This window comes from Hippoglossus stenolepis, chromosome 14, assembly GCF_022539355.2.
Source record: "Hippoglossus stenolepis isolate QCI-W04-F060 chromosome 14, HSTE1.2, whole genome shotgun sequence".
Lineage (NCBI taxonomy): Eukaryota > Metazoa > Chordata > Actinopteri > Pleuronectiformes > Pleuronectidae > Hippoglossus > Hippoglossus stenolepis.
In genome coordinates, this window is record NC_061496.1 from 545,436 (window position 1) to 567,033 (window position 21,598).

Here is a 21,598-nt window from a genome sequence, read left to right on the forward strand (position 1 = left end):
AGAGTCGACCTCCGTCAAACTCTCACAGCTGGAGTGTGGCGACAGCGCCCCCTGCAGCCCGTCCTCTAGCTCCAGGCTCTCCGTTCGGCCCCGGGGGACCTTCCCCAGGTTCTGCTCCGTCAGCAGCCGGCCCAGGAAGTTGATGTACCGGAGGGCGAGGCGCAGGGTCTCGTTCTTGCTGAGTTTCCTGTCGGGGGGGTGGGTGGGGATGATCCGCCGCAGCTCTGCAAACGCTCCGTTAACGTTCTGCTGTCGGCAACGTTCCCGACTGTTGGTGAAGATCCGCTGGACGACCCGAGAACCCGAACCTGAGGAGAGGTCAGCTGGAGTCAACAAGAAGATCAAGAGCGATCAGCTGATCAACGATCAACGATCAGGGAGTTGATTCATAATTTAACAACAGAATACAAAAATATTCGTTATTGTTTATATTTGATCAGTTATAATCAAACTGTTTTGTCCTCTTCAGCCTCCGTACCTGATGTCTCATCGTTCATCTCATCACACGGAGAAACTCTCAAAGTCTTCATGACCTGGAACACACACAGACACACACACACACACACACACACACACACACACACACACACACACACACACACACACACACACACACACACACACACACACACAGACATGTGAGTATTTGTCGTCATCAATTTAAACCTTATCATTAGTTTGTCTCTGAAATTGACCTTTGACCCTGTGACCTGTGAAATTAAATCTTACCAGGTGATGCAGGTCAGGACTCTTGGCTCAGTGGCTCCTCAGCTGCAGGTTGCAGGTTCAGTGTCTGAGCTTCGGTTTCTCCTCAGTCTTTTATACCCACCTGCCCCCTGTGCGTTGTGACACGTGGTTTCCATGGAGACGTCATTAATAACGACAGCCCCATTAAACTCTGAGCAGGGGCCCAGGAAGCAGCAGCACCCAGGGGACCTAGGGGACCCAGGGGACCCCCCTCCCTCTAACATATATAAAATCAGGAGTCCTGATCTGAACCAGATCCAGTGTGAAGAGACTCAAACTGGTGTGATGTTAGTTGAGTTTAATTAATGAAAACATCTGGTGTTAACATCAGACCTAAAAAGTCAGGACAAATAAAAAGATCAGAGGACGCAGCCTCTTTAAAAACTTTATTAAAACTTCCTTAATCAGCGATTTGATAATAAAGTTTATTATTTAAAAGCTTCTCTTTTCTTATTTCCTTTTCTCTTCTTTAAAGTTATTTTGCTCTGTCAGTAATTTACTGATCCTCTCTGTGTCTCCATCATCCACTGACCCCAGAGTCCAGTTTGTACCAGACTGAGTACGTGTGTGTGTGTGTGTGTGTGTGTGTGTGTGTGTGTGTGTGTGTGTGTGTGTGTGTGTGTGTGTGTGTGTGATGGACTTTGCCTTGAGGAGCCCTCAGTGTGGTTGAAACAGTCGAAATAATAAATCATGTGTTGATGTGTTTAATAAACAGTGAGAAGATTAAAAACACTTTGGTTCATGATGAAACTGTTGAGGTCAAAGGTCGTCAGCTCATGTTTCACTGAGATCACCTGAGACTGTAGTCATCACTGTTGCTATGGTTACACCTGGCTGGGACTTTAGTAAGCGCTGCTGCTCTACAGGCTCCGCCCCTCGCCTGGATGTTCCCACATGTTCCTGTTGGTGTGAACGAGTCGGACCCGACAACCTGCTGCTGCTGCTTCACAAACACTGACTACACAACATGTGTTCATGTGTGAAAACATCTTTAGTTTGGTTTTAGTTTTAAAGTGAAGACGTGTGGACGCAGAGTCTTTCTCTCTTAATACCGTGAAGTGTCTCTGAACATTTGAGTTCACACAGGCTCCTCCTCCTCCAGAGAAGATTCAGGTCTGAAAGCAGCTTAATTGAAACACGCCCCTCTCTCTCCTCTGGGACCTGTTATTGTTGGTGTCTCTCTCTAGGTGTCATCTGATTGGCTGCAGATGTTTATCAGTCGTCGGATCTACGCCCACTCATCAATGGCTTGTTACAGTGACCATCCCTGCCCCCCCCTGTGATCCTGTCAGACTGAACTGTGGGAAAACTCAACGCGTCAACTCACACAGGAGGAAGATGTTTTATTATCTGGAGCTTTTAATGTGAAAGGGTCCCCTGAGGGTCATGTGACAGAAAATAAATGATGAACAAACAATAAGGATATTCTATCTGTAACACAAGTCAACTTTAATTTGTTATAGTAGAAAACTGAACAAAGATCAACTCCCTTATTTAATGTGGATGTTCACAGATGTTCACATCGTTTGTGTTTGTTCATCAACAGGATCACGTAAAAACAAACATGTTAATATAAAAATAATATGTAATATTTGGTAAATAATAATAATAATAATAATATAATAATAAATAAGACCGACCCGAGTTCTGTCTTCAACAAACAAACAAACAAACTAACTAACTAACTAACTAACTAACTAACTAACTAACTAACTAACTAACTAACTAACTAACTAACTAACTAACTAACTAACTAACTAACTGACTGACTGACTAACTAACTGACTGACTAACTAACTAACTAACTAACTGACTGACTGACAAACTAACTAACTGACTGACTGACTGACTGACTGACTGACTGACTAACTAACTAACTAACTAACTAACTAACTGACTGACTGACTGACAAACTAACTGACTGACTGACTGACTGACTGACAAACTAACTAACTAACTAACTGACTGACTGACTGACTGACTGACTGACTAACTAACTAACTAACTAACTAACTAACTGACTGACAGACTGACTGACTAACTAACTCAACTAACTAACTAACTAACTAACTGACTGACTGACTAACTAACTAACTAACTGACTGACATAACTAACTAACTAACTAACTAACTAACTAACTGACTGACTGACAAACTAACTAACTGACTGACTGACTGACAAACTAACTAACTGACTGACTGACTGACTGACTAACTAACTAACTAACTAACTAACTAACTAACTGACTGACTAACTAACTAACTAACTGACTAACTGACTGACTGACTGACTAACTAACTAACTAACTAACTAACTAACTGACTGACTAACTAACTAACTAACTGACTAACTGACTAACTGACTAACTGACTGACTGACTGACTGACTAACTAACTAACTAACTAACTAACTAACTAACTGACTGACTGACAGACTGACTAACTAACTGACTGACTGACTAACTAACTAACTGACTGACTGACTGACCGACTAACTAACTAACTAACTAACTAACTAACTAACTAACTGACTGACTGACTGACGAGACTAACTAACTAACTAACTAACTAACTAACTAACTAACTAACTGACTGACTGACAGACTGACTAACTAACTGACTGACTAACTAACTAACTAACTAACTGACTGACTGACTGACCGCTAACTAACTAACTAACTAACTAACTAACTAACTAACTGACTGACTGACCAAACTAACTAACTAACTAACTAACTAACTAACTAACTAACTGACTGACTAACTAACTAACTGACTAACTGACTAACTGACTGACTGACTGACTAACTAACTAACTAACTGACTGACTGACTGACTGACTGACTAACTAACTAACTAACTAACTAACTAACTAACTGACTAACTGACTGACTGACTGACTAACTAACTAACTAACTAATAACTAACTGACTGACTAACTAACTAACTAACTAACTAACTGACTGACTGACTAACTAACTAACTAACTAACTAACTAACTAACTAACTAACTCTGGACTGACTAACTAACTGACTGACTGACTGACTAACTAACACTAACTAACTAACTAACTAACTGACTAACTAACTAACTGACTGACTGACTGACTTAACTAACTAACTAACTAACTAACTAACTGACTAACTAACTGACTAACTACTGACTAATGACTAACTAACTAACTAACTGACTAACTGACTGACTGACTAACTAACTAACTAACTAACTAACTAACTGACTAACTAACTAACTAACTAACTAACTAACTAACTAACTGACTGACTGACTAACTAACTAACTAACTAACTGACTAACTGACTGACTGACTGACTGACTGACTAACTAACTAACTAACTAACTAACTAACTGACTAACTAACTAGCTAACTGACTAACTGACTGACTAACTGACTAACTAACTAACTCAACTTAAGCTCGTACATGAGGTCAAACTGAACACGAACATGTTTTCAGTTTATTTGTGTTTGTGTTTCTTAGTGTGTGACAAAGCTAATTACAATAAAGATTCTTATTAGATAACAGACTGTTACCGTTATTTATATTTATGTTGTTATAATATCTATTATAACATAGTTGTTGTTATGTATTATTGACTTGTTAGAATTAAGTATAATGTTATTATTGTTTTCTGTTGAAGGTTTGTTGCTCCTTTAAATCTTCTGTGTCCTTTATATGTTGTTAGGGTTAGGGTGTGAATTGTGACATCTGCTGGTCACGTCCTGATACTACATCACTGAGGAACATCAGGTTATTTATTATTATTGATTATTTATCTTATTTAATAACACGTTATAAGATTATTATGAATCTCTTCTATTAAACAATGAATCATGATCAGATTATAATTAATTATAATTATAACCTGATCCGTTTATTAACTGTGTCCTCAGGCCTGTGTGTAACTACGGGGGGTTAGGGTTAGGGGTTAACCCTATCTATCAATCAATCAAATTGTATTTGTATAGCCCATATTCACAAATCCCAGTTTGTCTCATAGTCTTTAACAAGGTGAGACGTCCTCTGTTCTTAACCCTCAACAAGAGTCAAACTACTAAAACCTTTAACAGGTAAAGAAGGTAGAAACCTCAGAGACACATGTGAGGATCCGTCTCCCAGGACGGACACAAGTGAACAGATGTCCCGTGGAACAGAGAACATCAGCGAGATCAGAGTATTTACAGCTTTGATTAGAATAAACACTTGGTCGAGTATCTGAGGAGAAATATTATATATCAAGCAGACTTGTTGTGATCATAGTCCAGGATCAGGATCCACCAGGATCAGGATCCACCATCGTCCACAGTCATGATCCAATGATCCACTGCCGCCATCAGCTGCCACCTCGATCGTGGTCCACCACCAACACGCTACAGGATCCACCATTACGATCACGATCTCTGATTCACGATCCACCATCATAATCCACGATGTGGCCGCTTGTTATAATACATAATAATGTGTTATAAACCAGATATTACATGTTTATTAGAGATTAGAAAGATAAACTGTGTGTGGTCAGTTACTTTGTGTTTATATTTATATTTGAGATAAAAATTCTAATATTTATATTTGATGGATGACAAAATTCACCTCAAAGCTTTTGTTCAAACACATTTTTTAAATAAATGATAAATGAAATTTTCCTCCAGGTTTTAATGTTAAAGAGAAACCGGAAAAAAACCTGAAGTTAAATATACAAACTCACTTTGTTCAAGTCAAACAAAAAGTCGGTTCTTCAGGTTCTTATCAGACCACGTTTCTTTTGTCAACATGTGACTGATGAAATATTTTCTGATCAAACGACAAAACATTGAACCGTTTGTTTGATGATTTTAATCAATTTTTATTGATTTTATTCAGAAATAACAGTTTTTAACTAAACTTTTAGAAAATGGTCAAAATCAAATAGTTTGCGTCCTGTGAACATCAGGAGCTGGAGATAAACAGTGGGTGGCGCTGCTGCTCCCTTTGGTGCTGATACACCACTGCAGAAGAAGAGATGATGTCGCTGAACAAATCAAAGATCGAAGTAAGAAAACTGGTGCAAGGTAAAGGAACCGTCTCCTCATTGGTCCACTGATGATGAACTTTTCATCTGCAGCCATGTTTCCTCTGTCCTTCAGCAGGAAGTTAAAGTCATGTGACTTCTGTAAATGCTGATGTCATCATTTATTCACCGAGCCATGTTGAACTGTTATCAACGTTCAAACGTCGAACACGAAAAACCTTTTGACTTTTATTTGAATGAACAGAAAAAATGAAGGGGTGTGTGTTTGTTTCTGTGTGTGTGTGTGTGTGTGTGTGTGTGTGTGTGTTGTCATGAAACGTTCACTCGCAGCAGAAAACAGAAAATGTGGTTGTGTAGTCCTTGGGGGCGGAGCTCCGTTATCTGGACAGTTTCAGGTGGAACACGCCTCCTCAGTCTGATTGGTCACTGCTGCGTCATGTCCGTCACAAGTTTGAAGCTCAGAGTAAAACTCTTAGAAAAAGATGAGGAGACTCAGAGGGAACTTTGTCGTCATGGCGACCTGTGATCACATCATCCGACGCCACGTAAAAAAATATTGATTATCCTGCTCGGCTCCTGGAGCAGCTGTAGCTTTGGCATTAATCTGCATTCATTGTGATATTAATACGAATAATAATAAAGTTTGGTCCATCAGTCCTCTCTCTCCTGATCCATCATCGGCCGACAGCCGACAGGATCCTGATCCACGTCTTCTTCTGGACTCATCTGAGCAGAGACACAGACACACAATCAGATCAGAACTTTACGGTTACAGAGCGTCACCACAGTTCAGGCTGAGAATTTAACTATAAACAAATATTAACAAGTGTTAAAACTTCTGGAGGCAGCGAGTTCACACACACATGTAAAGTATCTTCACGTGTTCTGGAGTAAGGCAGATGTGCTTGTTGTGTTGTTATTGTGTAGTTGTGTTGCTGACCTGCGGAGGCTGCGAGCCTCGAACAGTGTGTCGTCCTCGTCAGTCTCCACCTCCTCCATCTCCACCGCGTCGTTGAGCAACAAACCGTATTTCTTCCTCTGGCTGGGTTTCTTCAGCCTGATGACATCATCAACATGAGACACACAGTCGGTTCACGATCTCATTACATTTCAAAACATTACATCTCCTGACGAACATTAACTCACAACTCGTTAGTTCATCAGTCACATGTTGAGGGAAGAGCAGCTTACACAGTTTTCATTACTTTGTTTTTTAGTTAGTTAGTTAGTTAATCAGTTAGTTAGTTAGTTAACAGGATGGCACACAAACTAAGGATCCAGGATCCGCCCCCTGATTTTCACCTCTTTCTTTCACATTGTGATAAAACTATTTCTTAAATAGTCACTGATGAGAATAATCAGACTGATATTTACGTGTGTGATGTTCTAGGTTAAAATTGTTTTATTGCTCAGTCTATGCTAACTTCAAGAGAAGAAAAAGAGGTGTGTCCTGTTTGTTTAGTGTATCAATATTATCTGAATTGAGTCAGTGGGTCACATGACATGAAGATATTAAAAACAAATACAGTTATCTCATATTCAAACAGGAATTTATTGATGGTCCCTGAGTGAAAGACTTGGGATTCAACTCAAACTAACTTCACTTTAACATAACTGGGTCCATGTTAAAGAAAAGCTATCTGAGATTTCAAGAATAAAGCTGTAATATTACGATAACTGATAATTGTATTGTAGGTTTTAGATGGTTTCAGAAGTTCAGTCTGTCTCTGTGTTAGAAACTCCAGAGAAACTCCAGAGAGCATTAGTTCTGCTTCAGGATTATTTACTGAATACATGTTTTATTCTTTATCCTGGTAAACATCGCAGAATATTGAACTGACCTAGTTAACCTACTAACCTGTAACTAACCCCCACTGACACAGTTAAACTCACCGACCTAGTTAACCTACTAACCTGTAACTAACCCCCACTGACACAGTTAAACTCACCGACCTAGTTAACCTACTAACCTGTAACTAACCCCCACTGACACAGTTAAACTAGCTGTTGAACTTGTGTGAAGTGAAGTGAGTGGCTGTGACGTCACAGTGACGCGGCTGACCTCACGGCTCGGACCAGGAAGTACAGGACCCCGAACATGGAGACCCCGATGAGGACGTACAGGCTCCTCTGGATCATGGAGCTGTCCACGGTGAAGCTGCTCGGCGGAGCCCCGCTCAAGGTGGAGTTGGGCCGGCTGGAGTTCGTGCCGGAGGGCCGGAGAGCCGCGGTGCTGCCGCCGGAGCCTCCGCTCACATCCACCGCCAACACCAGGCAGCAGGTCGGGAGGAGAACCGGGAGGAGCACCGGGAGGAGCACCGGGAGGAGCACCGGGAGGAACGGACAGGAGGTCATGTTCACACCGGGGACAGGAGCAGCTGATGTCCGGTACCGGAGCTGAGCTTCTTCACGTTAACGGAACTGTTTACACACACAACCAGGAAGTTCACACCCACTACTGATGACGTAGAGGCACGTGGGCACGTCCCCCGCTTTGGGCTGCAGGTGAGCCGCCTGTCAATCAACCTCACCTGTACAGGTTTGATCTGTCAATCACAACAAGCCTCAAAACTAAGATATTCAAATATTAATTCGATCCAAACTTTCTCTTTGCTTCCTGCAGAAGTTTGTGGAGGTAGCACGAGTTGTGCTGAAGCCTCTGGACCTGCTGGCTCTGACAGCTGCTGTGTGTTTGTTATTGTTGTGTTATAGACGTGTAGATGTTGTGTTTGTTTTCAAACTGACGTCACAGCGTCCCATCTGGACAGATCTTCCGTGAGTCCAGCATCACCTCGCTGACGTCACTGTCGCTGCCTCACGATCAGACGTTTATATAAAATGACGTCAAACAACTGTTACTTTATGTAAAGACATAACTGTCACAGCTTCTGTTGTGTTGTTTCTACAGTTGTGTTATGGTCAACAACTTAGTTTGTTGTTTGGATATTCATTAACAATTTTAAGATTTTGAAGTTCTTTCTATGAATCTACCTAAATGCTATTAATATTTATTTTCCAAGATATGACAAAGATATTTGTCATATATTTTACTGAAACTTCTTGCATTTTATTTCTGATATTTGTTTAAAAATGTTTTTATAATGGGGTTATTATTATTGTGTATTGACTGTAGCTGGTTGTTATGGGTGGTTGCTATGAGGTTGCTATGTTACCGGATTCAAATGATTGGATTAATACAAATACAAAATTAAGTATTTTTATTAAATTGTTTTATATATTATATATATATTGTTCATATTTTTCTAATTTACCATCAGAGTCTGAATGTTAAAACCAGACATCACTCTTTTCTTTATGTTTCATCATCACATATATTAAATGAAATAAAAGAATAAGATAAATGTTGCTCCTCAGTTCATTTCTGAATCTGAATTCAAACATATGATTAAATAACATCATGAACACACGTCATAAATAAAACAACAATAAACGGACCACGTGTTTCCGGTGTGTTGCGGGTTTGATTCCCGCAGGATCATCTCCTCCAGATGTCACGCAAACGTACATTTGTGTATTTAGGTTATTTCTGTATTGAGGTTGTTGTCAGAGGCTCCGCTGACTGACAGGTCGTTCGTCCAATGGGAGCGCGGCTCGGCTCTAGAGCAGCGCTGTGATTGGTGAAGGGGGGCAGAGGGGCGGGGCTGTGAGATTACAGCTGCGGACATCTGGAGGGAATCAAACACCGACATCCCGCACCGAGGCTGTCCGGGCTCCGCTCTCTGTTCGGGCTCCGGTGCAGCGCGAGGCGGCTCCGGAGGGACCGAGCGATTCTACCGGTTAAACCGGGAGATCCGGATGAACCCCGGGAGGTGATGGACTGAACCGATCCGACATCTGAGGGTCTGAGGCCCGATGGAAGCTGCGACACATCCGGACCTGGAGCGTCTGGATCCCGGTTCCTGATCCGTGTGGGGGGGTCTAGGTGTTTTTCGGTCCCGGTCGGATCCTCGTCCTCGTGCTGGTCTGGATTAAAACGATCATGAATCATCCGCCTCCGCTCCTCTAATCTGGATTTAAATCTGAGATCGGATCTGGATTAGTCTGCTCCTGGTTCTGATCGGGTCACATCTGACCCGGTCTGAACCGGTCCTGGTTCCGGTGTGATCTTTGGTCCTCTCTGGTCCTGGTTTTCTCTGCTGTCATCATGCCGACGTCCCGGCCTGGTTCTGAGCCGGTGGAGTTCTGGGTGGAGGGTTCGAGGCGGGACGGGACGGTGGAGGAGTTCTACACCCTGAGCTCCGAGCTGGGCAGGTCTGGACCACATTGATGAGGGGGACAGGGGGACAGGGTGGAGCCCAATGATCGGGGGTCAACGGGGGCAGGTCTGGGCCACATTGATGAGGGGGACAGGGGACCGAGGGGGGCAGGTCTGGATTACAGTCAATGTGATCCAGGTCCAGGGTCCTGCAGGCAAAGGGGTCTGACTGGGTTCTGGTAGGAAGTGGACCTGGACCGTCCTCTCTCAGCAGGTTGTCTTCATTATTTAAGACTTTTTCAGATTAGATGTCGTTAAACTAAATAAAGAACGAAGCGTTTCCGACTTTCTATTAACAACACATCTTGTGTCTGTGCGTCGTGGAGACACTAACGATAAACAACCAATCAAATGATAATCAAAACTGATCGGAAACATGTTGTGATGAGAACAGCCACCAGGGGGCGTTCAAGTAGATCTGGCTTAGGGGTTATAAATATAAATAAAATATAAAATACTATATACAGAAACTATAACATCAACTCTCACTCAAGTTTTCAACTTATTTCCGTACTTTTACTTCAGGGAAGTACCAGATTACTTCTGTACAGACTGTTTATTGTTTGTGTGTTTACACATCATGTGTAAACAACAACAACATTTCAGCAGAAACTGCGAAATGATGTCACCATCCGTTACCAGGTGACCTGTTACCATGGAGACCAGCCACTGCTGTGCGTGTGTGTGGCTGTTTTTCAGAAGGATCTGTTTCCTCGCACACACACACACACACACACACACACACACACACACACACACACACTCTCACACACAAAGTCACACATTCACAAACACAGTCACACACACAGACACACACTCACACTCACACTCTATTTTTAAAAAGGTTCACAACGTTGCATATGTTAATAAAACATCCAATCAACACTTTGTATCAACTGAAGAACATTTTCGTACGTAGCTTTGTTGCTAGGCGACATCTGTAACAGCTGGACAAGCTAGTGACACAATATGACAACCGGACTGTCGCACTCCGGTTCGGCCGACTGTTGAGGACTGACGTCGGCTGCGTGATGTAATGTAACGTAATATGTAGATCAGCAGAGACACAGCTTTTAATTATTGAAACAAACACGATGATTTTTCCTGATCGTCACTGATGTAAACATGTGTTGTTTCGTTCGCAGGATTATAAATTTGTCTCAAGCTGAATAAGAATAAGAAAATTATTCCTCATAATATGATGTCATGTGATCAGTGACGTCATAATCAAATCGGGAAATGACATCATACACAGTAGAAAAATCGCTGCATCCTGTTGGATGATGGACACAATCAGAAGGTCACATGGTAGGAATGATGTCATCATGATGTCACTATGATAGTAATCATAATAGTAAAGTAATGCAACCGATTAGAGACACTTTTTACATCTTATTTAGACGAACCAATCATGTCATCGTGTGAATGACGTCATGATGTCACATCATTGTTTTGTGTCCGTGCTGCGTTCAGGATCAACACGGTGCTTGTTGTTTTGTGTTTCCTGTAGAGGAGCCACGTCCATTGTTTATCGCTGTGAAGAGAAACAGACTCAGAAACTCTACGCTGTCAAAGTCCTCAAGAAAACGGTCAGTCATCCTCCACCAGGGGTCAGAGGTCAGAGTCGGGGGTCAAACAGGTTCTTAAGTTCCTGCTGACGTTGTTCCTTCTGCTTCAGATCGACAAGAAAATTGTTCGTACAGAAATTGGAGTCTTGCTGCGTCTGACTCATCCAAACATTGTGAGTATCGTGTGTTTCGCTGCTGTTTAAATTGTTTAAAAATATCATATGTTGTCTCTAATGATGGAAGTGGAACTGAAAGTCGACTGTATGTGTGTGATGTCATCAGTGAGGCAGGAAGTGGGTCAGTGTGATGTCATCAGTGGGTTCAGATGTCACTGTGGGAGTGGGGTTTAGAACCTGTTCTCCATTAGAACCCACTCATCCTGGATCAGGTGTGTTATTGTTAATGTCTCTGATTCTGGAACAGATCCAGCTGAAGGAGATCTTTGAGACGGACACTGACATCGCTCTGGTTCTGGAGCTCGTGACTGGAGGAGAGCTGTTTGACAGGTGCGCACACCCACACCCACACCCACACCCACCCACACACACACACACACACACACACACACACACACACACACACACACACACACACACACACACACACACACACACAAAAACAAGTATTTGTCAGGCATTGAGACAGACATGTTTTTATAGGTTGTATCATAGGAACAACATCACCACTACCCGACACATCTTGACAACAACATGCTGCATTCTGGGCTGAATGTTGCTAGGCTACGCAGAGTGTTGCAGTCATGATCTGTACTACTGTAGGAATTTCTGTAGGCTCGCTGAATATGTTTTTCTCGGTTATTCTCTACTTGTCTGGTTGGGCCACTCGGGGTTGGTTGCTTCTGGGCCACATGTGGCCCACGGGCCGCCATTTGAGTGGGCCTGCCATAGACTGTAAATAGAGACTGGTGACAAACAGAGTATTTCTACACTGTCCCATTTAAGTATTTTGTACACGCAGACATCATGTGATATTTGAACATTGTGTTTATTTGCAGGATCGTGGAAAGAGGTTACTACAGCGAGAGAGACGCCGCTCACGTCATCAAACAAATCCTGGAGGCTGTGGCGGTAAGATAATTCATTCACTGTTTGTTCTCTGAGACAGGAAAACAATAATATCACTACTCATTAGTTTGTATTTATCAAAAATATACAACGATGATGAGAACTGTGAATAAACTGATGGTTTAGATACTGTAGTTATAGGTGTTGTTGTACTTACATGTGTTGTTGTAGTTACAGGTGTTGTTGTAGTTGCAGGTGTTGTTGTAGTTACAGGTGTTGTTGTAGTTACAGGTGTTGTTGTAGTTACAGGTGTTGTTGTAGTTGCAAGTGTTGTTGTAGTTACATGTGTTGTTGTAGTTACAGGTGTTGTCGTAGTTACAGGTGTTATTGTAGTTACATGTGTTGTTGCAGGTGCTGTTGTAGTTACATGTGTTGTTGTAGTTACAGGTGTTGTCGTAGTTACAGGTGTTGTTGTAGTTACATGTGTTGTTGCAGGTGTTATTGTAGTTGCAGGTGTAGTTGTAGTTACAGGTGTTGTTGTAGTTGCAGGTGTTGTTGTAGTTACATGTGTTGTTGTAGCTACAGGTGTTGTTGTAGTTGCAGGTGTTGTTGTAGTTGAAGGTGTTGTTGTAGTTGCAGGTGTTGTGTAGTTACAGGTGTTGTTGTAGTTACAGGTGTTGTTGTAGTTACAGGTGTTGTTGTAGTTACATGTGTTGTTGCAGGTGTTATTGTAGTTGCAGGTGTAGTTGTAGTTGTAGTTGCAGGTGTTGTTGTAGTTGCAGGTGTTGTTGTAGTTGCAGGTGTTGTTGTAGTTACAGGTGTTGTTGTAGTTGAAGGTGTTGTTGCAGGTGTTGTTGTAGTTGAAGGTGTTGTTGTAGTTACAGGTGTTGTTGTAGTTACAGGTGTTGTTGTAGTTGCAGGTGTTGTAGTTACAGGTGTTGTTGTAGCTACAGGTGTTGTTGTAGTTGCAGGTGTTGTAGTTACAGGTGTTGTTGTAGTTACAGGTGTTGTTGTAGTTGCAGGTGTTGTAGTTACAGGTGTTGTTGTAGCTACAGGTGTTGTTGTAGTTGCAGGTGTTGTAGTTACAGGTGTTGTTGTAGCTACAGGTGTTGTTGTAGTTGCAGGTGTTGTAGTTACATGTGTTGTTGTAGCTGCAGGTGTTGTTGTAGTTGCAGGTGTTGTTGTAGTTACAGGTGTTGTTGTAGTTGAAGGTGTTGTTGTAGTTGCAGGTGTTGTTGTAGTTGAAGGTGTTGTTGTAGTTACAGGTGTTGTTGTAGCTACAGGTGTTGTTGTAGTTGAAGGTGTTGTTGTAGTTGCAGGTGTTGTTGTAGTTGCAGGTGTTGTTGTAGTTGAAGGTGTTGTTGTAGTTGCAGGTGTTGTTGTAGTTGAAGGTGTTGTTGTAGTTACAGGTGTTGTTGTAGCTACAGGTGTTGTAGTTACAGGTGTTATTGTAGCTACAGGTGTTGTTGTGTAGTGTTGTAGTTGCAGGTGTTGTTGTAGTTACAGGTGTTGTTGTAGTTGAAGGTGTTGTTGTAGTTGCAGGTGTTGTTGTAGTTGAAGGTGTTGTTGTAGTTGAAGGTGTTGTTGTAGTTGAAGGTGTTGTTGTAGTTGAAGGTGTTGTTGTAGTTGAAGGTGTTGTTGTAGTTACAGGTGTTGTTGTAGCTAAGGTGTTGTAGTTACAGGTGTTGTTGTAGTTACAGGTGTTGTTGTAGTTGCAGGTGTTGTAGTTACAGGTGTTGTTGTAGCTACAGGTGTTGTTGTAGTTGCAGGTGTTGTAGCTGCAGGTGTTGTTGTAGTTGCAGGTGTTGTTGTAGTTGCAGGTGTTGTTGTAGTTGCAGGTGTTGTAGTTACAGGTGTTGTTGTAGTTGCAGGTGTTGTTGTAGTTGCAGGTGTTAATGTAGTTACATGTGTTGTTGTAGTTGCAGGTGTTGTAGTTGCAGGTGTTGTTGTAGTAACAGTTGTTGTTGTAGTTGCAGGTGTTAATGTAGTTACATGTGTTGTTGTAGTTGCAGGTGTTGTAGTTACAGGTGTTGTTGTAGTTGCAGGTGTTGCTGTCAGTACTGTTGTTGCTCACGGCAGCAGTGTTTAGCAGCTGCAGGTTTCTTATGTAACAGCTGCTTCCATCTTCCTGCTGAACAGATTAAAACCAGTGGATTAACACACACACAACACACACACACACACACACACACACACACACACACACACACACACACACACACACACACACACACACTGACCTACATTTAACATGCAGAAAAACATGCGCCTGTTTATGTGTGTGACATTAATCTGCATCACTGAAACATCCTGCAGACCCTGAACACATCAACATTGTTTTACAACTGAGTTTCTCAACATCTGGGTCGTGTCCCTCCACGTGGACCTGTGGTGTTAACGTGTATCTGGTTGAATCCTCAACAGTAACTCATCAGTTTGAAGTCACATTTTTCAATTTTTAAGATCTTGGTGGTTTTTATATTTGAACGGACCTCAGTTATCTGGATCCAAGGTTTTTAGAGAAATTAGCTAAACGTTAGCAGCAGCTGATCTAAGATCAGGGGGAGGGGCTGCTGGGGGCAGGAAGAGAACAATCGCCACTTCAGTTTCATTCTGTGGTTAAGTCCGGGCTGCCAGATCCTCCATAGACCCCCCCACCTGAAGGCTCTGTGTTCCTGTCTGATCTGCTGCTGGGAGCTGTACAGCCTGCAGGAGGCGCTGTTAGTGCTCAATGTGTAGTTCAGTGACATTGTGTATTTGTGTTTCAGTATTTACATGAACATGGCGTGGTGCATCGTGACCTGAAACCAGAGAACCTGCTGTATGCCGACCTGTCACTGGACGCTCCGCTCAAGATAGGTGAGGACCGTCTGAAGGGTTCAATCCCAATCAATCAATCAATCAATCAATCAATAATATATCATGTCCGATAATAAACTTTATCATGCTAATGTTACCACAAGGAAGATAGAGAAAAAAAATAGATTAGATCATATAAATGAATAAAGAGGATTAGTCAGTGTAAATAAGAATTTATTTTAAATATTATTCATTTATTTATTTAGTTAATAGTGGGCAATAGAATTTAAAAATCCTCGTTTTGTATTATCTGGAAACAGTGAATAGAACTTTCTGTAAATCACATGATAGAAATGACTTAATTTTACAAATTGTTCTGAGCAGGTAGAGATTAAACACTTTTTTCACAATCAAGTCAATATCATCCTGAGATTTTTAGATTTATAGATCAAAACGACCAAGAGAGCAGAGCTGGGCACTTTACTGAAAATCTATCGAAACAACCTTTCTAATGTGGGTGAGCTCAGTTTGAACCTGACAGCCACAGAACAAGGAGCCGGTTTGTTTCACTTCCATAGTTCAACATATTCAATGTGTTTTTTAATGGTGGTCGCAGTGTTGTGACTGAAGTGGTTTCTTCTGGACCAGTGAAGTGCTGTTGAACTAAAGCTCAAAGAACTGGTTTGACTCATCAGCGGCTCTGAACCGGATCTGAACCGGCTCTGAACCGGATCTGGACCGGCTCTGAACCGGTGGCAGTGGAAAAGGCAAAGCAAACAGGAAACAGGAAACTGCTGAAAACACTGTTGTTCACTAAAGATGTTGGAGATAAGGAAAGAGTTTGGTTTGTAGACGAACGGCTTCGGTTTCTTTAGACTTGAAAAGGAAAATGAGAGGTCAGGAACTTGTTATAACAGATGAAAGAGTAGTTTTCATGACTCGTTATTGCTCGTTCAGATCTGACGATGAAACTTTCTCTTCCTCTCTCTCAGCCGACTTTGGTCTCTCCAAAATCATCGATGACCAAGTCACCATGAAGACAGTCTGTGGTACCCCGGGATACTGCGGTTAGTACTCCACCACTGACAGCACACGCAGTACTACATGCAGATGGTGTATTATCAGTTGTACATGTAGTAGATGGTGTAGTATCAGTACTAGATCAGTAGTAGATGGTGTAGTATCAGTACTAGATCAGTAGTAGATGGTGTAGTATCAGTACCAGATGTAGTAGATGGTGTAGTATCAGTATTAGATCAGTAGTAGTCCTGTGGTATCAGACAGTGTTGCGTTCAGGCAGGTGCTGCTCTGTGGGATTTCTCAGTTTCGCCCATCTGCTCTGTCTTCAGCTCCAGAGATTCTGAGGGGAAACGCCTACGGACCTGAAGTGGACATGTGGTCAGTGGGCGTCATCCTCTACATCCTGTGAGTCACACACACACACACACACACACACTCTCTCACACACACACACACACACACACACACACACACACACACACACACACACACACACACACACACACACACACACACACACACACACACACACACACACACACATGTTAGAAACATGTTTAATATCCGTCACTAAAGCTTTTGACTGAATCTGAATAGAGTCAAACATGTTTCACTCCAGATTAAAATCTCCCATCGACATAAAACTTGACTCGTTTCTTCTTCTTTATTTCGTCAGTCACCTGCTGTGATGCTTTGATCCTATGGTTGTTGGCGTTAAATAGAAATGAACCTTTGTGTAAATATTGTTTTTCTTCATATCCTTCCGGATGTACAGTGGTGAGATAACCAGGTGAGAGAGATTCTATATATACTTACATAATATATACTTCCTGTCTACAGACTCTGTGGGTTCGAGCCCTTCTTCGACCCGAGGGGCGATCAGTACATGTACAGCAGAATCCTCAACTGTGACTACGAGTTTGTGTCTCCATGGTGGGACGAGGTTTCCCTCAATGCCAAGGACTTGGTGAGTTTCATCTCAACATGAAGTTTAACGCATCTTATTTCACTCAATAGTCCAAAATGTGTCTCAGCCAAAATATTACACACGTTTAACACGTTTTCTTACTTTAGTCACCTGCTGCCTTCGTCCTGGACACACATACATTCTTAGTTGATGAAGGTTAATAACGTGCGACTGTAACATTCAGGTCTGAGGTGATTCGACTTGGAAACTTAAATTACACTTCAAAAAATTTGAGGAAAACTTATGTCCAAAAATAAAGGCATGAAGAATCCAGGTCGATCAGCTTAGTGTGGTTGGAAAAATGTAAAAGGTTTTTATTCCAATGAACCTGAACCCATATTCTGACGAGCCCATTCTTCATGCCATTATTATTGGACATAGGTTTTCCTCACATTTTTCCTTCCATGAGCACCAGTGGTTTGAGGGACACCAGTGGTTTGAGGGACACCAGTGGTTTGAGGGACACCAGTGGTTTGAGGGACACCAGTGGCGCTCCTGCCTCCTCTTCCTTTAAATTAAAGTTCAGACCACATTGTTTGGACATTCTCCAGAGTTCATGTCTGAAAACAGCTTTAGATTTTTGTGAAATGACTCGAGACGACTTGGACGTCGCTGGAGTGACTTGATACTTAATTTGTCTCAAACGACTCAGACTTGTGTAAATGAACGTGAACGTGATACTGATTCTTTGTCATTGAGAATTCTCTGATTCTCAATTTGCAATTATCAGGTCAGCAAGCTGATCGTCCTCGACCCTCACAAGCGCCTCAGTGTCCGGGAGGCCCTGCAGCACCCCTGGGTGCTGGGTAAAGCCGCCCGCTTCTCGCACATGGACACCACTCAGAGGAAACTACAGGAGTTCAATGCTCGACGTAAGCTCAAGGTGAGGAGACCTTATCTAGAAGTCAAAGTTTATACAACACATCAAATGCACCAGTTTCTGTTTGTTCTCGACTGAGTCAGTTACATCTGAAGAGTTAGAAACCAAACAGTAAAAACACCAACAACAAAAACCTAATAAACCAGATAATTACTGTTTGTGTGTTGACAGGCTGCCATGAAGGCCGTCGTTGCCACCAGCCGCATGCATGAGGGATCGCGGCGTCGTACTGACAGCTGTGAGATTCCAGGCTCAGGGGCTTCCAGGCAGAGCAGCATGCAGCAGGACCAGCCTCCTGATTCCACAGACCCCGCCCCTTCAGACCAAGAAGCCCCGCCCCCAGATCAACAGCCACAAGACGACGAATCAAAGCCCACCGACAAAAGTGCTCTCAGCCCCTCGTCTCCACGTGTTCTCAAATCCCCCAGCTCTGATGTCACGGCCACAGATGCCGCCCCCACTAGACCGCCACTGCGGGCCGACGGGCTGCGGCAGGTGTCCGTCAGTCCTAAAACTGTGCTGGTCCAACCCCGACTGCCGCAAAAGAGCTGCTCCATGGTAGAGCCCACCTCCAGAGTCGAGGGCACGCCCTCGAGTCCCAACAGCCTCACTAATGGCTTCACGCCAGTGGCGGAACCAGCCAATAAGATGCCCCACTGCCAGTGATCACCTGACAGAGTGGCCCCAGTTTCACACGATCACAACAATCATGAGGTTCAGCTGTTTAGCACCAACTTCATTAATTTAATTTTTTTTCCTGTAACCACATCTTCCAATGCTACTCCATCAGCTGTTGCTAACATGCTAACAGCTACGTACTCACATTTGTTTTATATCTGCTGTTGAGCTGCTGGTTTTTAGAGGTTTGTCCAATTTCAGGAGTCAGGAATCATACGAGCTGTTCGTTTTACTGTGGTAAGAAAAACCCCAGAGCAGCTAACAGACGCCACAAACTAAGCTAACAGGAGCTGCTGAGACTAAAAGCTAACTGAACGGGAAACTTCCCAAACATCATTTAAACGCAGCCTTCAGGTGAAACCCCTGATCTCGTGGTTATGACGGGAGAAGTAGTGTTAACGTTAGTTGGCGTGGTCAAGTATGAGCAAAATGCTGCTAGGCAACAGCAACATAGATGCTAAAATTAAAATTCCTGTTAGGGTTAGGGCTAACACGATGCAGGAAATAAAAAGGCTCATTGACACGGAGAAAAGTCAAAGCCAAATGAAACATCAACATTTCCTTTGATGGAAAATTAAGAAAAATAAGAAACATTACAAAATGTTATTTTATTATCAATGAAAAGTGAACTTCCATGACCTCCGCCATGAAAACAAGTCAGTGTTCATAATCTCTGTTTCTGTGGTGGTGACAACCACTAGAGGGCAGCGTTCACATAGACTTCTAACATCATATCAATAGAAAGGAAACTAAAGATTTTTCCTGTTAAACTTCTCTGACCTCTTGTTGAATACAGTTGTGATATTATCATAAATGATAATTTTCCAGTTGTGTGTAAAACATTGCTGTTTTAGTCAAGAGATTCAAATATGTCTCTGAATATATAATAATAGTGTTAATGTTGGATTTTATTGGTGGTTTATCTTCCATTAATAACATTTGTCACCAAATGTAAGAAGTCGGAGGCTAGTTACATTAAATCACTGGTTAAACGATTTGACGTGAACGCATCATCATTAACATTAAACCCTCAGACTCTTCACGGCTCAGATCAAACTAAAATGGCGTCTCTGTGTTTGGTTCTTACCACATAAAAAAACGTTTAACAGCTGAATGTGAACCAATGAAGCAAAGTTAAACGCTTCTGGAAACATCTGGAATCACACCTGCTGTTAACTCAGGTTAATAACGTTATGTTGCTGTGAGCAGATCTCAGGTCGTTTTCTGATCCGAGTCTGAAGCTTCACGTCTTTGTTCCATGTTTCCTTTGATCTGTTAGTTCTGGTTTCACGTTGTAACTTAGGGACTAAAGAACGTACGTCCTGTCGTCATCACCTACGTGGGCGGAGTCTACCTATACTTGACTCTGATTGGTTTGTAGACGGCATCTGACGGGGGGGTGTTGTCAGGTGTGTGTGTGTGTGTGTGTGGGGGGGTAGTTGTCTTTCTGTTTGAATGGAGGGAATTAATGAAGTTTCATCTGGTTGCCATGGTAACATCATGATGGTATTACTAGCAGCATCAGCACCTCCAGGTGCAGTACTCCACAGTACTACAGTACTCCACAGTACTCCACAGTACGCTAAATGGTAAATGGTTTGTATTTATATAACACTTTTCTAGTCTTGATGACGACTCAATGTCTTTACAGTAGTTTGCCATTCACACACACATTCACACACACATTCACACACACATTCACACAGAGCATCTATTAGCAGCACTTGTTGTTCTGTGACGGGCAGTTCGGGGTTCAGCATCTTGCCAAAAGGACACTTCGGCATGCAGATGGGGCAGACTGGGGATTGAACTGCCGACCTGGTTGGAGGACGACCGCTCTACCCCTCAGCCACAGCCGCCCAGTACTCCACAGTACTCCACAGTACCACAGTACTCCACAGTACCACAGTACTACAGTACTCCACAGTACTTCACACTAGTTCAAATGCACCAAATGAACGTCCTCGTGGTTCAAACATTATATCGTCGGAGGTGAAGACTGCAGCTTCTTCTTCTTCTTCTTCTTCTTCTTCTTCTTCTTCTTCTTCTTCCTCTTCTTCTTCTTCTACTGTTTAATTCTGTCTCTACTTCCTGTGATCGGTCCAAAAGTCCAAACTATCCAACAAAGTGTTTTCACTGCAAACCAACAGAACCAGGTTCAGCTGGATCCAGACCCAGAACTCCTCTTCTGCTCTGAGGAACTTTTCACACCTGATGTTCAGGTTCAGACTGAACTGAAGAGTCTGAAGCTCTGAACCAAACCAGGTGTGAACGAGTCCGAGTTCTTCTTCTTCTTCTTCTTCTTCTTCTTCTTCTTCTTCTTCTTCTTCTTCTTCTTCTGGTTCAGAAGGTGAATTCTTCCTCAGACATTCATGATGGAGATGAGTGATTGTATTTTATTAAACTTTATTAACATGGCAAATGTGGACAGTGATATGAAGGAGTGAGAGCTTCTTCTTCTTCTTCTTCTTCTTCTTCTTCTTCTTCTTCTTCTTCTTCTTCTTCTTCTTCTTCTTCTTCTTGTCTCTGTTGTTCGGAGGCTGAGTGTGGAAATAACAGATTTCTGCTTTTCACAGAGAAAAATCTACTTGGACTTTTTTATCCTTTCT

At 42.4% G+C, this 21,598-nt stretch overlaps 3 protein-coding genes across 8 annotated transcripts in view; 2 read left to right on the top strand and 1 right to left on the bottom strand.

The window, feature by feature from the left end:
- The window catches only part of LOC118121592 (receptor expression-enhancing protein 6), a 719,670-nt gene that overhangs the window by 532,570 nt on the left and 165,502 nt on the right, over positions 1-21,598 (top strand). The gene's annotated exons all lie outside the window — the stretch shown is intronic.
- Positions 5,587-8,234, bottom strand: fam174c (family with sequence similarity 174 member C). Its single transcript, XM_035177653.2, has 3 exons — positions 7,839-8,234; positions 6,717-6,833; positions 5,587-6,502 (listed from the first exon to the last, which is right to left on the bottom strand). Exons 1-3 carry the CDS (start codon positions 8,129-8,131, stop codon positions 6,499-6,501), a joined length of 414 nt encoding a protein of 137 aa, XP_035033544.2. The 5' UTR covers positions 8,132-8,234; the 3' UTR covers positions 5,587-6,498.
- Positions 9,426-20,051, top strand: si:ch73-60h1.1 (calcium/calmodulin-dependent protein kinase type IV). The gene is made up of 11 exons (XM_035177558.2): positions 9,426-10,048; positions 11,563-11,641; positions 11,731-11,793; positions 12,044-12,126; positions 12,636-12,708; positions 15,414-15,504; positions 16,437-16,511; positions 16,794-16,869; positions 17,305-17,431; positions 18,162-18,314; positions 18,483-20,051. The coding sequence occupies exons 1-11, from the start codon at positions 9,942-9,944 to the stop codon at positions 18,975-18,977; spliced, it is 1,422 nt and encodes a 473-aa protein (XP_035033449.1). The 5' UTR covers positions 9,426-9,941; the 3' UTR covers positions 18,978-20,051.

Excerpts from the sequence above, each read along its gene's own strand:
- si:ch73-60h1.1 (XM_035177558.2), top strand. The coding sequence starts at position 9,942 with ATGCCGACGTCCCGGCCTGGTTCTGAGCCGGTGGAGTTCTGGGTGGAG. Across the intron at positions 16,512-16,793 it reads TGGTACCCCGGGATACTGCG|CTCCAGAGATTCTGAGGGGA; the intron begins GTTAGTACTCCA and ends CTCTGTCTTCAG. Across the intron at positions 18,315-18,482 it reads ATGCTCGACGTAAGCTCAAG|GCTGCCATGAAGGCCGTCGT; the intron begins GTGAGGAGACCT and ends GTGTGTTGACAG.
- fam174c (XM_035177653.2), bottom strand. The coding sequence starts at position 8,131 with ATGACCTCCTGTCCGTTCCTCCCGGTGCTCCTCCCGGTGCTCCTCCCG. Across the intron at positions 6,834-7,838 it reads TTCCTGGTCCGAGCCGTGAG|GCTGAAGAAACCCAGCCAGA; the intron begins GTCAGCCGCGTC and ends TGATGTCATCAG.